Consider the following 13,947-nt stretch of genomic DNA (forward strand, 5'->3'; position numbering starts at 1 on the left):
AGTCTAGGCGGATTCACAGAGACTCGAGCTTCCGTCACCGAACTGGGGGGGAAGCTGGGCAAGGAGAGGTCACCCAAAAAAAAAAAAAATTTAAAATTTATAAAAAAAAAAGGCCAAGCTGCAGCTCGCCTCATCTAGACTCCGGACGGCAGATGCTCGAAAGTGCTTTTAATAAAAAAGCACGCATGGTTGGCAGTGGTAATATGGTAGGTACCTCTACGCAGTACAAGTATACCAAGTACAGTCGGCGTAGGTGGTAAGTGCCGGAAGACAGATGGGACGACAAAGTTGAAGTTCCATGAAGGTCGATCGAAGCCAGAAGCCCTGTTGCAGCCAAAGGTTCCTCTGCAGGTGGGAGCATGCACAGACCAGGCATATGTGAATAGTGGCAACCTTGGTCGGGCAGCCTAAAAACTGGCTTGTTGATTACCTACTGGTCGGGTACAGACTTACCTACCTTCCATAGGGAGTGGTACCCTATCCGTTTGCGAATGCTGCTGCTGCACATGGCTTGAACGGACAGGCTGTAGAGGTACCCAGGTACATGTCCAGTAATTAAGCCTCAGAACCCTGGCTGCACCCAGCCATTCCTCACAGCCTATAGGTAGGTAAGGTTCCTGTAGGTCATCTTGATAATCCGCCGCGTTTTCCAAGATCGCTTTCTATCTCCAATTCCTCTTGCAGCCCTTCTTCAATCTGCACCATCTTTTACCATTCTGCCATACTTTGGCTGCTAACCGTTCCGTTGCTTGACTTGAGATTTGCAACCACCGCCGTTACCCGATATAACCGACTCCCGGCCGTGCCCTTCTGTCAACCCTCTCTGGCGCAATCCATCCTTCGACGCACTGCCTTCTAGCCTCGCGCCTCGCTCTTGAACCTACAAAACCTTAGCTATCTACCCACGCCTCACTTCGCCTCTTTGCTGTCATGGCAAGCAAGAATTCGGCGGCGACCGTCAAGGTTTCTGGCTCGGCTGCCAATTACACGCCTGCCACCTTGGATCCCGAGTTGCGATCGGCCATTAATTCGGTCTTGATCGAAGAGGGCCATGTCGGCAAGTACGTACTCTGTCCCCATGTTCCTTGAGAGATGAGCCCTGTTGACCCGGTCACCGTGTTATTTCTTCCTCGAAAACAGGATCCAAGACCATCTTCTACACTCGCTACATGCCCACTCGTCCAACTGGCCCACGACAGTCCAGAATCACGCCCTGGCTCTCCTCCGCTCCGGCGAAATCAGTACCTTCCCCGCCCTTCTACGACGAGTTTTGGAAGATGTGCGCCACGATACAGCCAATGCTCCCTCCGGCGACGCCAACGGAGGCGATGTGAACGGAAAGAAGCTATCCAACGGCGCCGACACTACCAACGCCTCCAACGGCAACGTGCCCGCGGCGACAACGACAGCACCGAGCCTAGCGGTTCCGCAGGCCGTTATCAATGACGCGCTCAAAGTCACGCGCGAAAGCCTGGAGATGGTGTGTGAGATTGAGGCGAACGGGGCAACGTGACATGTTTGATTCCCCCCAACAAGAAATCTTGAACCAGGCCACACACACAAAGCACCCATCCAGTTTTGATTACTTTTTATCACACACAAATCCTCAGATTTCATGTCACCTGCGGCGATGTACAAGAGAAAAGGGCCAGTACCGTTGCTGACCTCGGCTTTGGTATTTCGTTATAGGGGTCTGGCGCCGGCGCCAAAAGTAAGCAGCCAGTAGGGCTGAGAAATGATGGAAGCAATAAGCGGAGAAAGCTGTCGTCAAGAGACGATCGAGTCTACTGTCAAGTTGACAGTTTTCCCAGTCATGGGGAGGATGGACACAGTCAAGGTCTTAACGGCGGGGAGGAGAAGGAGGAGCAAAGAGATGGTCGTAACCAAGGCGTTGCCTCAGGTTCGACAATAGCAACTGCGGCCGCAGAAGATGATCCGTCGATATCCGATGACGACCAACGAGAAATTGTCAGAAGGCATCACCCAAGGGTAACCAACGCCCTGCCGGATGCTCTTCGGAGAGCCGGCTTGTTGACCCAGAGGTTTCATGATAGTCGGCCTCAGGACCAGGTGCAACACGAAAGCCAACTCCAACATCCACAACAAATTCAACAACATCAAACCACACATCATCCTCTGCCTGGATCTCCCACCCGAACATATCTTCAACCACAGCCACACTTTGAGCCCCAGCCTGGCGCATCACATGCCGGAGTGGGCAATGCGCAGGAAGCACTTCAAAGTCAAGACACCGTAGGGACAGCTGCCCAAGCAGACTCCTCAGAGCAACCGAGCTAGATGGGCATGGATGACTACTTGGGCCACAGAGGAATCATTTAGTATGGTCATTATGGCATGTACATAGCTGGAAATTGTTTTGACCGGTTGCATCGAGGAAGAAGCCGGTGAATCTGTATCCTTGCTACGCATATACGCCAAAAATATGTATGAATCTGAACAAATAGTTGGGATAAAGATACATCTTGAAGGGTAAGGGGAAACTACTGGTGTAACGCCGCGTCAAACCCCTGTTGTTTTCATTCACCGGACTCTCATTCTGTCTTTTTATATGACCAAACTCCCCGGCTTAATAACTGAGAACGCCTCCGTAAAACTTAATCCATTGAGGGACACAGTAGCCAGTCCAACCCACAGGAAAACCCGGCCAAGACACTGAACACAAACATCCTCATACAAGGACTTTTAAAACCCATCAACCGGCGAAGATGTGATAATCTGATACTAAGCCTTACCGTTCTTCTTCACTTTAACACTACCAGTCCCTTGCCCTGGTCCACCATACTGCTCCTCCAACACCTCCACCGCCCTCTTCAAATCCGGCACCTCACTCGCATCCGCCGGCACGCCCACCCACCTCACAAACCCCATCCTATCGACTGCAAAGGCTCCTCCCATCTGCCAGACCGATCCAGAACTATACGTGCCTCCCGTCCTCTCATGCACAGTCATCTCTTTCCCCTCACCATGTCCATCCCCAGCACTCGAATTGGACCCAACACTGGCCGCCCTCGGTTTCTCTTTCCGTCCCCAAATCCCTTCAGCAACCCCAAGCTTATACGTGTTCCATAGTGCCCACGGCTTGTAAGCGTACCAGGTGGAGGTGGTGCCTAGGCCCCACTTGGCGTACAGCGCGCGGGACTCGTCGACGATCACGTCGGCTTCCCACTCGCCGCCGACGTCGATCACCCAGGCGTCGGTGTCGGAAGGGGAGGAGTGCGAGACGGCGAGGAAGTGCAGGTTGGGGTGCGACACGGAGAGGGCGGTGAGTAGGCGGAAGGCTTTTTCTGCGACTGGAGTTTTGTTGATTTGGTGGTGTAAGTGATGAAATTGAAGACGAAGAAAAAGAAGAAGAAGAAGAAAAAAAACGAAAAAAAGGAGAGAGAGAGGGGGAGGGGAGATGATGAGAACTGAAGGAAGGGGAGGAGAGGAGAGATAACTTACAAGGACATCCACAATGCCTCAAAAACAGAACCACGGTCGGCTTGGCGCTGGGAAATCGGATCTGCTCCGACTGAGGCGCCCTGCCACCCACCAGGGGGACGGGGGATACCTCGTGCGGCTGCTTTTCTGGGTCGTGCTGCCGGTTGGGTTGGCTTTGAGCTTGGGGAGGGTTAACGTTGATGGGTGGGAAAGTGGTGGTGTCGTATGAAGCCGATGACGGGGTGTAAAGCTGTGGTGAGCCGTCTTCACCGGCGTAGACGGGCATTTTGATCCTTGAGGCTGCTTGGGAAGTTGAATGATGATAGGCTGAATGTTTATGCAACGCTTTGGTGTAGAGCTGAAAAAAAAGAAAAGGTTGTGTAGGTGTGATGAGTAGTCGAGAGGTTATGTCGGTCAGTAGAGATGTATGTACATATATATGGGTGGCGTGGTATCGATTGGAACCTTTTTTCGGTGAGGGTCGGTTTGTATAAGTGCCCCTGCACTGGTGGGTGAGGAAGCTATGATAGGCGCTGGGTGCTGTAGCTAGGAAATAACGGAACAGGTTACGGTAACATGATGGACTGAGGGTTGAAGCTCTTAAATAAAGTTCAATTGAGGTCATTGCTGTGCAATGATAATGCGTAGAAAACCGTTGGCCCGCGCTTCCCGAGCTCACAGCTATGCTCAACCGCCCATTGAGGTGGTGTATACCGTCTTACCCCTCAAGATTCTTTGGAGCTTCTAGGCGAGTCTGCGGGTCGACCAACACGGCGTAGCCAGGGTACGTGTTCCGGGGTTTTAGTGCCTACTAGAACTACAGAATAAAGTACCGGCCTTGGGGAATTGTCATGCAAGTTCAATCGACTTCTTATGTAGCTTTAATAAAATAGCTATGTGAGTCTTGGGTTCATCTCTAGCTTGGGCCCTTTGGACATGTGCGAATGTTGATTACAGTACAAACCAAAGGCCGTAGAACAGCGAGATCATATTGCAAGTCCCAATATTCTGTACACCGTAAGCCCCTTGGCCACCACTTGTTGCCAGGACGGTGAGCAAAAATCTCAATCGTCCTATTTAACATTGTCTTGAGGAGTCTACAGATTGATAATTGATTGGAGTTATTCCGCATCAAAACCTCTACAATACCCCATACCGTCCGTCCATGCATGTGCTTCTCTTCTGTTCTAATCCCCTTCTCTGTCCCCGCAGCACTTCCACCTTCCCAATGTTTACAAGTGAAGCTTCTTCTTCCCAAGAGCCCAAAACCAAAATGCGCTTGAAATGCATTCACCACAATAACCACCCAGCCCATTCCATTTTGTACCCCCACGGGAACCGCCCCACCTCTTCATAGCTGTCCTATCCAGCGGCCTAGTTAACATCTACCTCTAATCAACATTTAACTAACAGCCAGATACTCTGTCTGAACATCCCACTCACCCTCCAACCCCCTCAGCTTTCTAAGTAAAACCACCTTATTGCTACTCCTCCTCCTCGAGCCCGTCCCTTCTTCTTTTCCGTCGTCACAGGCCGACATCAGTGCTGCTGTGTGCACCCGGAAGTGTTCCGGGACATCGTAAGGGGCGTCGGGACTGCGCATCCGTTGGGCTTGCGCTGGCACTGCTGGTGGTGGATGGCTGGGACCGAAGGATATACCGGATGATTGTTTCCGTGAACATGATTGTGAGTGTGGGTGTGGTGGAGAATTTGAGTGATGGGCGGTTGCTGTGGGGATACTGTTCCAGTTCAGTTGATGTTGGTGTTGGTGTTGGTTTTGAACCACCGGGGCGGTCCACGCGGGGGATGTTGTTAATGTTGCTGTGGTTGTTCTTACAGCAGTCACTGCTGCCACTTCGGCTGATAATGTCATCGGGACCGTTACAGGCGTGTTGTTCATGTCCACGCCCATGTATATCGTGTTGCTTAACTCAGCAGTGGCATCCATATCGTACGATGACGCAGCCGAGTAGGAACAATCGCTGTGTGAGTGCACCGAGTGCTGATCTTCGGCGAGCAGAAGAGATGGGTCGACGGGTAGATCATGCTGGCTCATGCTGAGCTTCGACTGGGCGAAATCGATTGTTCCTTCGCCTACCAGTCCAGATCCTGATCCCAAAGAAGAAACTATGGTTGCGGTACCATCGGCGTCGCTATAACCAAATGGTGTGTCTTGGAGCTCGCTGGACCACATCTCACCTGGGGCAAGAGGGTACGAGAACGGCGTGCTCGTTGCGTCAGGTGGAGATGCTGAGTGCGATGGGGTATATTCAGAGTACAGATGCCTCTCCTCGAGCCTGATGGTGTATTCAGCTATCGAAGCCATGATGTCGGCGCGCCAGACATTCTCGCGGCGGGCGGGGTTGCGACGAAGAAGGTCGAGGGCAGCGCGGCGGACTTCGGGATGGCGGCATTTGATGGCGACGAAGAACAAGGGGGCTATGACGTGAGTTTCGAAACTGAACATGGCCGAGAAGCGTCGTGCGTCTCTTAGTGATGCTGCTGTGCCTGTTACTGTCCCGGCTTTGCTTGTCTGACTTCCGCGCGTTGTGGGGTTGGAGAGTGTTTCCATGAAAGCGGCTGCGCGGGGAATGATGGCGGAAAAGAAGGAGATGTGGTCATCAAAGGCGGTTTCCTTGGTGCTTAACGCTGTTGATATCCAAATGTGAATGGTCTTCGTATGTATTTCGATCAAGTCAACACACCCGGATGGGAGAAGCTTTTGGTTTCTTGACAGGAAGAGCGCGAATGCGACGTTAAACCTAGACAGCTTCTTCATCATAAGATCCTGCTCCCCTTCCAGTGCCCGCAGTTCTTCCGGTGATACTTGTTGATACTTTGCAGGCTTTGACCTTTTTGTGAACCTGAGACACTCTTCCATAAAGTCGTGTAGCGCGTACCGAACTTGGTCAATTGTTTCAAAGGTCATTGGAACGTCGGTCAACGTCTTCAACGGTACTGGTATAGCAGTAGGATCTCCACCAATCATCAACAACGTTAGACTGATTCGAGTGTACATGGGAACAATGTGATTCCGTATGATCTCAAATTCGGGGTTCGCGCGCAGCGACGGCTTTCGTTCGAGCTGACTTAACAGCTGGTGCCCTTGTTGTAGGTGGATAAGTGATTCGACATCCTTGACTTGCATAAACTCGAGAAAGACGAAGAGGATACAGGTGAGAAGTGGTACAAGGGGCCTTGAGTCGACGTCTGGCATCCGGTCCAAAAGACAGGAAATGGCTTTGTTGTATTGGAATAGCGCAAAAGACTGCTTGTCGGCAATGTCGACGTAGGGCGCCACGACACCGCGTACCATTGCTTCGTGCAGGCTGCTAACAGCCAACACGGCGTGCTTCACTGCTGGTTCGGATTCACAGATCTGAAGCACAAGCACACGCCAAAAGGCACCGTCAAAGTCACCGGAAAGGCAAGGTGCCGTGACATCCTGGAAGAAGTGAAAGGAACGTTTCTCGTCCTCGGATGCCCACTGGTAAAAGACAGATAGCGAGCCGCGAGGGTTGTTGGCATCAGTCTGGGACACGCCGCCGGATCTTCGGGGTCTCCTGCTAATCAAGGTTTTTGCGTCAAGGTATCCATCGCATCTTCGCCCAGTCTTTGTGCAACGGACACAAAACGGTTTTGCCTCATCGCACTTGACTTTGCGGATTCTGTATGCGAGTGTCAGGTACAATTTCAAGTTGATCGAGGGCGTCAAGGAGAAATCCGGGTGTTGATGTACTCATAAACCCTTGTCTTTTGTGAGACCAGGCGGCTGGGATGGCGAACTCGGACTTACTTGCAGGTTAGACAGCCGGTTCTTACTTTCTTCGACCCTTTCCTTCCTGACTGAGCAGGCCGAGGTGCAAGAGAAGATGTTCCCGAGGGGTCTGGACGGGCACCCATGATCGCCATGGCCTCCCTGGTACCCTTAGCTCGGTGATGACTCGTCCCTATTTGCTGTTGCATCTTGTTTGTGGAAAGTTGGTAGTGAGTCTAGTTCGGACTCAGAGATCGTTCATGAAATCCGAGCAGTACTGGCTCGGATTCGCGAACTGGACTAAGAGGAGAGAAGCAGGCAGAATAAAGTCTGCCTTCACTGTGGACTTTGGAAAGAGAGCGAGCCGAAATGTAAGGTGTGGGACATGGATGGGTGAGATTTTAAGTTGACCGAGAGTAAGCTCCGTGGATCAAGGGTAGAGGGCCGAATTGGTTGTACCATCACATATAAAGGAAAAAAAGTATCTGAGGCGGTTGTAGCTGGCTAGGCGAGAAAGGATACAATAAGGCCTGGGCTTGGGGCAGTACCCATCAGAACTTTAAACTATACACCCCGCCTAAGATGCGACCCCAACCATAGCCATGAGGGAGGTTTAAAATGGGAATGGGATGGGAAAGGGTATAGTGCTGCCGGTAGCGTAGGTGCACGCCGCCTCACTGTCGACCGAACCGGGCATGTACCTTTTTGGCCCGTCCCTTGGTGGGATGGTATGATTATGTGCTGGTCCCCTTGTCAATACAAGGCGCCAATCGCATCAGCGAAGGGTAGCAGCAGTATTGAGACAGGACCAAGTACATGGCTTGCTAAGCACATATGTTCTTCAAAGGTGTGGAGGAAGAGAAACCGCAGTGAAAGTGGAAGGACCTCCTTGTTCTGCCATTGTTTTAGGCATGCTCAACTCAAATCAATGCCTTTCTCGTCTGTGCCCGTCTTGTCATACCACGAAACAGGGACCATACAACCCACACGGCTGTGTATACTAGCTCTCAGACTTGTGACGACAGGTTCGGGCAGACGAAAAGGGAGTAGACGCGGTACAATAACCAATGGCCGTCTGGATGGATGCAGGACGGTCTGATCCCATCAGGACTGGAAAGCCACCTGGATATGGATTCTTACGCCTCCTTGACCTACGTAACAATAAAACATGGACAAGTTGTGCTTGAAAAAGAAGATAGGCAGAAGGATTTGCTGACAATCCAGAAGCCGCCAAGCCGGGGCAAGGAAACCTTCAGGAAAGCTGCCCGATGTCATGTTACACCGGCGAACAGCATCGAGGACCGACCCGCGATCATTTGAATCCCGTTGACGTGGAGCATTGTCCTGGTCCTCCATGCTCCCCAGCTTTCGCAGCTTCCTCGGCTTGCCGCATACCCAACCGCCACTAAGCTCACCTCAACGTTGCTCTAAACCCATCACTACCACTGCGTCGTATGTAATTGAGCAAAAGGGGGACGGCAGTGAAGATTATTGATGCTGGGAAATTGTTGGCCATCGAAATCAGGCACCCGTTTAACGTCCCGCAGACTGGAAACAGTCGCCGTTGATGTGAGGCATGACAAGGACACAATGGGGCAGTGAGCGGGAAACGGTGCCAGTTTCCACACTCGGCGTTGGGGAGAGAGGCTCGATCCCTGAAGTCATTAATAATACAGAATCAGGGTGAATCTGCACCATTCGTTCGTTCGTCGCTTTTATCGGGTCTGATGCTTGCTGTTCACTTGTTGTTGTTGAGGTTACATCTGCTTGTCACTCTCACAGCCCTGTTGAGGGGTTGACCCTCAACCCATGAGATCAAAGCAAGGGTTGCTGTTCCCACACTCAAACACCTGTGCAGTCTTGGCAAGCGGTGCGTGCGCACACACACACACACACACACCGCACTTCTGTATTGTACAACTTTGTCAAAATCCATTATTTGATAATAATTTCTATATTAAATTAAAGCTATTTCAGTGTGTGAAGTAATTAAGACACTAGTAATTAATTAAATCCATTGCGATAATGCCTCCTAAAACGATCCTTAATTTAAAACCTATTAGCGTAAAGCGGTCTTGTATTCGAAGCGGTGTACTAATAGTCTATTTTAATAATAATTAAAATAAGGAAGATCCTAGCTTAATAATTTTATAACGCGCCTCCTCCTGGCTTAAAAAGAAGAGTTGTAAAGCTGAGTAATTTATTAAAGTTATCCCTAAAATTAATCCTCCTAAGAAGAAGGCTATTCTTAAGAAGGTTATTATTAAGAAGAAGGGGAAGGCCCCGGCCGCGGCCGTAGTTGCTAAAGATCCGACGCTAAAACTGCCCTCGTCCCTTCCCTAATTTCGACCTACTACCCTTATTGATATTTTTAGTAGTAATGAAGATTCTAACGACGATAACGAGGTCGAGTAATAGCTCCCTATCCGCCTTACCCCTAAGAAGTGGGCTCTCGATACTTTATTTTATTTATTGGATAACAATAATGGTAAAGTAGCTTCTCTAATTAAATTAATTGCCTTAGTACTATTAGTTTAGCCCCGCATTTATAAGCCGATTATCTTGATACTACTACCGCTTCCTAAATACTTCTAGTCGATATAAGTTTAGTTTAGTATAGTTAGTTTGTATATTACCGTTAGTTGTAATAAATTACCCTCTATCGAAGAACGTAGTATATTTAAATAAGTGGAGGTTGAATAAGATAATAGCGAACTCTATAATTAGCGGTTTGGGACGACCCTGCTTAGTAAGATTAAATAGTTGTAATAAGGTTATATATAAGAGATTATCGATAGTAATACGGCTGTAAGGATAAAATAATTAATTGTTTTATATAATGTTAGTTATATTGCTACTATTTATAATAACTGTCGCGCCCGGGTTACTATTTATAATAAGACTATCTCTAGGAAGGATTTTTTTAATAAGTATAATAATATTGAGTATAAGACTATTATAAAGTTGTACTTCTACTATATTAGCTAATACTACTATTTTACTATATTATTTAAATTTTCTAAGCCGCCCACTAGTAAAATCCCCGTTACCTTATCCTCCTATAGTAGTATACCCTCTACCTCTACCCCTTCTTGTAGTTTAATTAATTCTTTTATTACCCTAATCCTATAAGCGGCCGATACACTATTAATTCGAGGGTTATAGACTCTAGTTGGCACTGAGAAATTTAAGCGTATTATAATAAATACTATATTGGTAGAAGTTGAGAAGAATCTAAAGGAGGATTAGTAATAAGAGGAGCGTACGGGGTTGAAGTTATATAGTATTATATATTAGGAGTTAGTATAGGTATAGGCGTACGGTCTTAGCTATAAGTATAAGAATTATAATAAAGCTATTGGGTATTAAATGTACTATATTATTAATAGGAGTATAACCTATTATAATTTTAATACTAAAGATATTAGTAAGTAGGTACGCGTAATCTTATTGGGGAAGGTTATAGTAGTTAACCCGCCTAGTAATTTAATGCGAGAAATGCTAGAGAATAAAATAGTAGCCGCCTCTATTAGTATTAGTAATAGTAGTAGATGTAAGGGAGGAGGCGATAATCTACTAGTTAATATTAATATTATTAATAATATTAATAGTAGTAATAATAGTACTAATATAAAAATTATAAATAATCTATTATAAGCTACGCTAAGGAGGGATAATTTTAGAGGTCTATATTAATTATACCCTTATTCTCTATACTTATTATACCCGCTACCCTACTAGTACTTCTCTCCTTACTTTCAATTTCCCTAAATTTAACTACCTCCTCCTTATACCGCCGGCGGCTCTATAGCTAACTTAGTAATTACGGGCAGCTCTAATTATAATAATATAGTAGGCGCTCTCCCCCTACTAGGTAAAGTGGTAATTATCGATTTGTATACGCCCTTAGAGTATTTTACTATTGTATTTTATAAGTATTTGACCGATTGTAAGATTTTTACTACTAGGCGCGCTAACTTTCCTCTTATTTCTATAGCGATTATAGTTTTTGCTTAGCTACCAGTACCGTTATTAATCGTACTACTATCAGTAGCAGGTAAGGAGGACGAGGGTAAGGAGATTAGAGAATCCCTAATAGAGGCTAGAGAATTATTTATACTACGTCCGTTTATACTTTTAACTTTCGGTTTCCGTTTATTATTATTACCCTCCGCCCCGCCTAATCGATTGGCTAAAGAGTTTATATAAGGGATCTACAAGGTATACACGCAGGTAGGCCTTGAAAAGAGCTTGAAATAACTGATAAAGAGGAAGAGGGAAGTCTGTACCCTACTGGTATAGAGCTTCCAACTAAATACACGAAATGCGGTAGGCATCGAAGGTGCCAGAAATGCTAAGGCCAGAAATATAGCCCGTACGGCTCCCGAGGGATGTACCTAATAGTAAGCAGTGCATTTAGCACTAAGACGGCTAACGGTAGCTAACTAGCCCGTACACCCAACTAGAGGGCACGCTTGGCTTACACGCCAGGCAAACACATACCCCTAGGCGCCAGCCCCATAATATTACTTCCTACTTCTCCCTTCGAAAAATGGCCAAAAATACTATATATAAGAAAGAATCGCTCTAGCAACCCTAGTATTCTCGAATACTCCCAACGCCTTACTGCCTAGGTTTTTATAATAGAAAACAATTAAATAAATAATTAATAGCCGAATTACTTAAGTATATTTCCCTAGGAAAATTCTATTTATTACTTTAATACTTATTATTTATACGTACGCTAGTACTAGCTCCGTTTACCCCCGGGTTGTACGGTGGCTACTATGCTAGGTACCCTGAGCTCCGGGAGTTTCGAAATACCCTATAACGCCCAATTCCATCTATCTGTAAAGATTATTATCCTATTATTCCCTATTCCTAATAATAATAGTATTTAGTATATATATTTTTAATAAGATTCGCTACTACCTTATGCGCTAGTAGGGTACGCGCAGCTTTCCCGGGTATTTTTAGAGCTTCGCTAGTATTAATAGAGCCCTAGAATCTACCCTTCGGGTTTTACTAGGCTAATATTTATACTTTAATACTTATTATTATTATTAATTTCATTATTTTCTTCCAGGCCCCCTTCCGACTTTGGAGTAACCTAAATATATTGGACCTTAACTTTTTTATAATCCTTGGCCTAATAGGAGGGTGAATTGTAAATTATATAAGTACCCTTCTTCTTTTACCTCTTTTATTGTATTTCCGTTGGATTATTATTATAGTTATTAAAACCCCCTACTGGGGTAGGCCGAGCCCGGGTAGCGGTAATATTTATTAGTTCTCCTTTATCAATATAAATAGTAGTATTAGAATTCGAGCTCCTAGAGTGCCCCGTACTACTCCCCTTAAGAAAATTATTACTATTTAAACGTCGAAGGAAGTTATAGAGCTCCGGGTAGCTGTTTGGAATTTCCGGTCGTTTATAGAAGCGCTCGAACTATTCGTTATTTAAGGAAGATATTAATGAGTTAATAATAGCTTGGTTTGGCTATATGTTAATTTTGGTTCTATAAAAGACTTCCTTAAAATAAATAAGAAAGTAGGAAATAGATTCCCTAGATTTCTATTGTAAGGAAAAGAGTTCGAGGCCCGCTTTCTTATTTTAGTTAACTTCGCTATAGTTAAACCGAAGTTTCTCAAATAGTTTTTCCGGAGTTCGGTTAGTTAGAGAAGATTAGGCGAAGGCGAATAGGGTCCGATGGATAGCTGGTAAAAGGTTGGAGTAGAGGTAGTAGAATTAGGCTTTTAAATTACTAATTGCCTAATTATTAATATATAATTCTGCTTTAGTTATATAAATCTATATATTAAAATCCTTCTTATCGCCCGTAAATTTATCAAGATAGGGAAGGATTAGCTTAAGTTAACCGGCGCCGGAGTTAGAATTCCCGACTATAGTTTGGAGACGGTTGATTTTGCTAATAAGAGTTTGAATAGTTATAGTAAACTACTATTAGCGCTCGGATACATTCTAAGCCCAAAGAATCGAAGCTATAGCGTAGTATAATAAAATAAAAAGAAAAAAAAGGAAGGTTGGTTAACGGTTGGAGTATTTTTCGGTAGTTGGAAGTTCGGTAATTAGAATAGTGGCGAATGTATTGGAAACTATTTAAGGGAGTAGGAGGGTTGAGAAGAGGGTCGGTTATAATATAAGGGATCTACGAAGTATATATGTAGGTAAGCTTTAAAAAGAGTTTAAAATAACCTATAAAGAGGAAGAGGGAAGTTTGTGCCCTATTGGTACAGAGCTTCTAGCTAAATATACGAAATGCGGTGGGTATTAAAGGTATTAGAAATATTAAGGCTAGAAATGTAGTCCGTGCGGCTCCTGAGGGATATACCTAATAGCACGTAGTACATTTAGCGCTAAGACGGCTGACGGCAGCCGACTAGTCCATATACCCAACTAGAGGGCACGCCTAGCTTATACGCCAGGCAAACACATACCCCTAGGCGCCAGCCCCATAACAATTTATTACTAAATTCTTTAAATCTTTTTATTAATATTACTATATTAGGAAGTCGACCGAAGCGGGGCTAGTATATAGAGCTCTAATTACTTTAAGGAATAAATTCTAGAATAAAGAGGCGCCTCCCAATATATTTGTACTTAGAGAATAGCTAGTAGAGTAGTTTACGAGGCTGGGATTTACCCGCGACCTTTATATAGCATTTAGAGATAGTATTAAAAACTTCTTTAAGACTAAATATACGGTACTAGTAATGTAGTTAAATTA

The 13,947-nt window shown here is 45.9% G+C and overlaps 3 protein-coding genes across 3 annotated transcripts; 1 reads left to right on the forward strand and 2 right to left on the reverse strand.

The window, feature by feature from the left end:
• Positions 1–930: 930 nt before the first annotated feature.
• On the forward strand, positions 931–2,416 carry NEUTE1DRAFT_62828 (uncharacterized protein; the record flags this gene model as incomplete). The annotated part of the gene is made up of 3 exons (XM_009852500.1): positions 931–1,061; positions 1,141–1,480; positions 1,690–2,416. The coding sequence occupies 3 exons, from the start codon at positions 931–933 to the stop codon at positions 2,296–2,298; spliced, it is 1,080 nt and encodes a 359-aa protein (XP_009850802.1).
• Positions 2,417–2,639: 223 nt separating this feature from the next.
• NEUTE1DRAFT_81510 (uncharacterized protein) lies at positions 2,640–3,727 on the reverse strand (the record flags this gene model as incomplete). Its single annotated transcript, XM_009852501.1, has 3 exons — positions 2,640–2,935; positions 3,014–3,311; positions 3,463–3,727. 3 exons carry the CDS (start codon positions 3,725–3,727, stop codon positions 2,743–2,745), a joined length of 756 nt encoding a protein of 251 aa, XP_009850803.1.
• A 1,116-nt stretch (positions 3,728–4,843) lies between these two features.
• NEUTE1DRAFT_129586 (uncharacterized protein) lies at positions 4,844–7,407 on the reverse strand (the record flags this gene model as incomplete). Its single annotated transcript, XM_009852502.1, has 2 exons — positions 4,844–7,109; positions 7,238–7,407. 2 exons carry the CDS (start codon positions 7,405–7,407, stop codon positions 4,844–4,846), a joined length of 2,436 nt encoding a protein of 811 aa, XP_009850804.1.
• Between the last annotated feature and the right edge of the window lie 6,540 nt (positions 7,408–13,947).

The sequence above is a fragment of the Neurospora tetrasperma genome, assembly GCF_000213175.1.
Source record: "Neurospora tetrasperma FGSC 2508 unplaced genomic scaffold NEUTE1scaffold_3, whole genome shotgun sequence".
Classification (NCBI taxonomy): domain Eukaryota; kingdom Fungi; phylum Ascomycota; class Sordariomycetes; order Sordariales; family Sordariaceae; genus Neurospora; species Neurospora tetrasperma.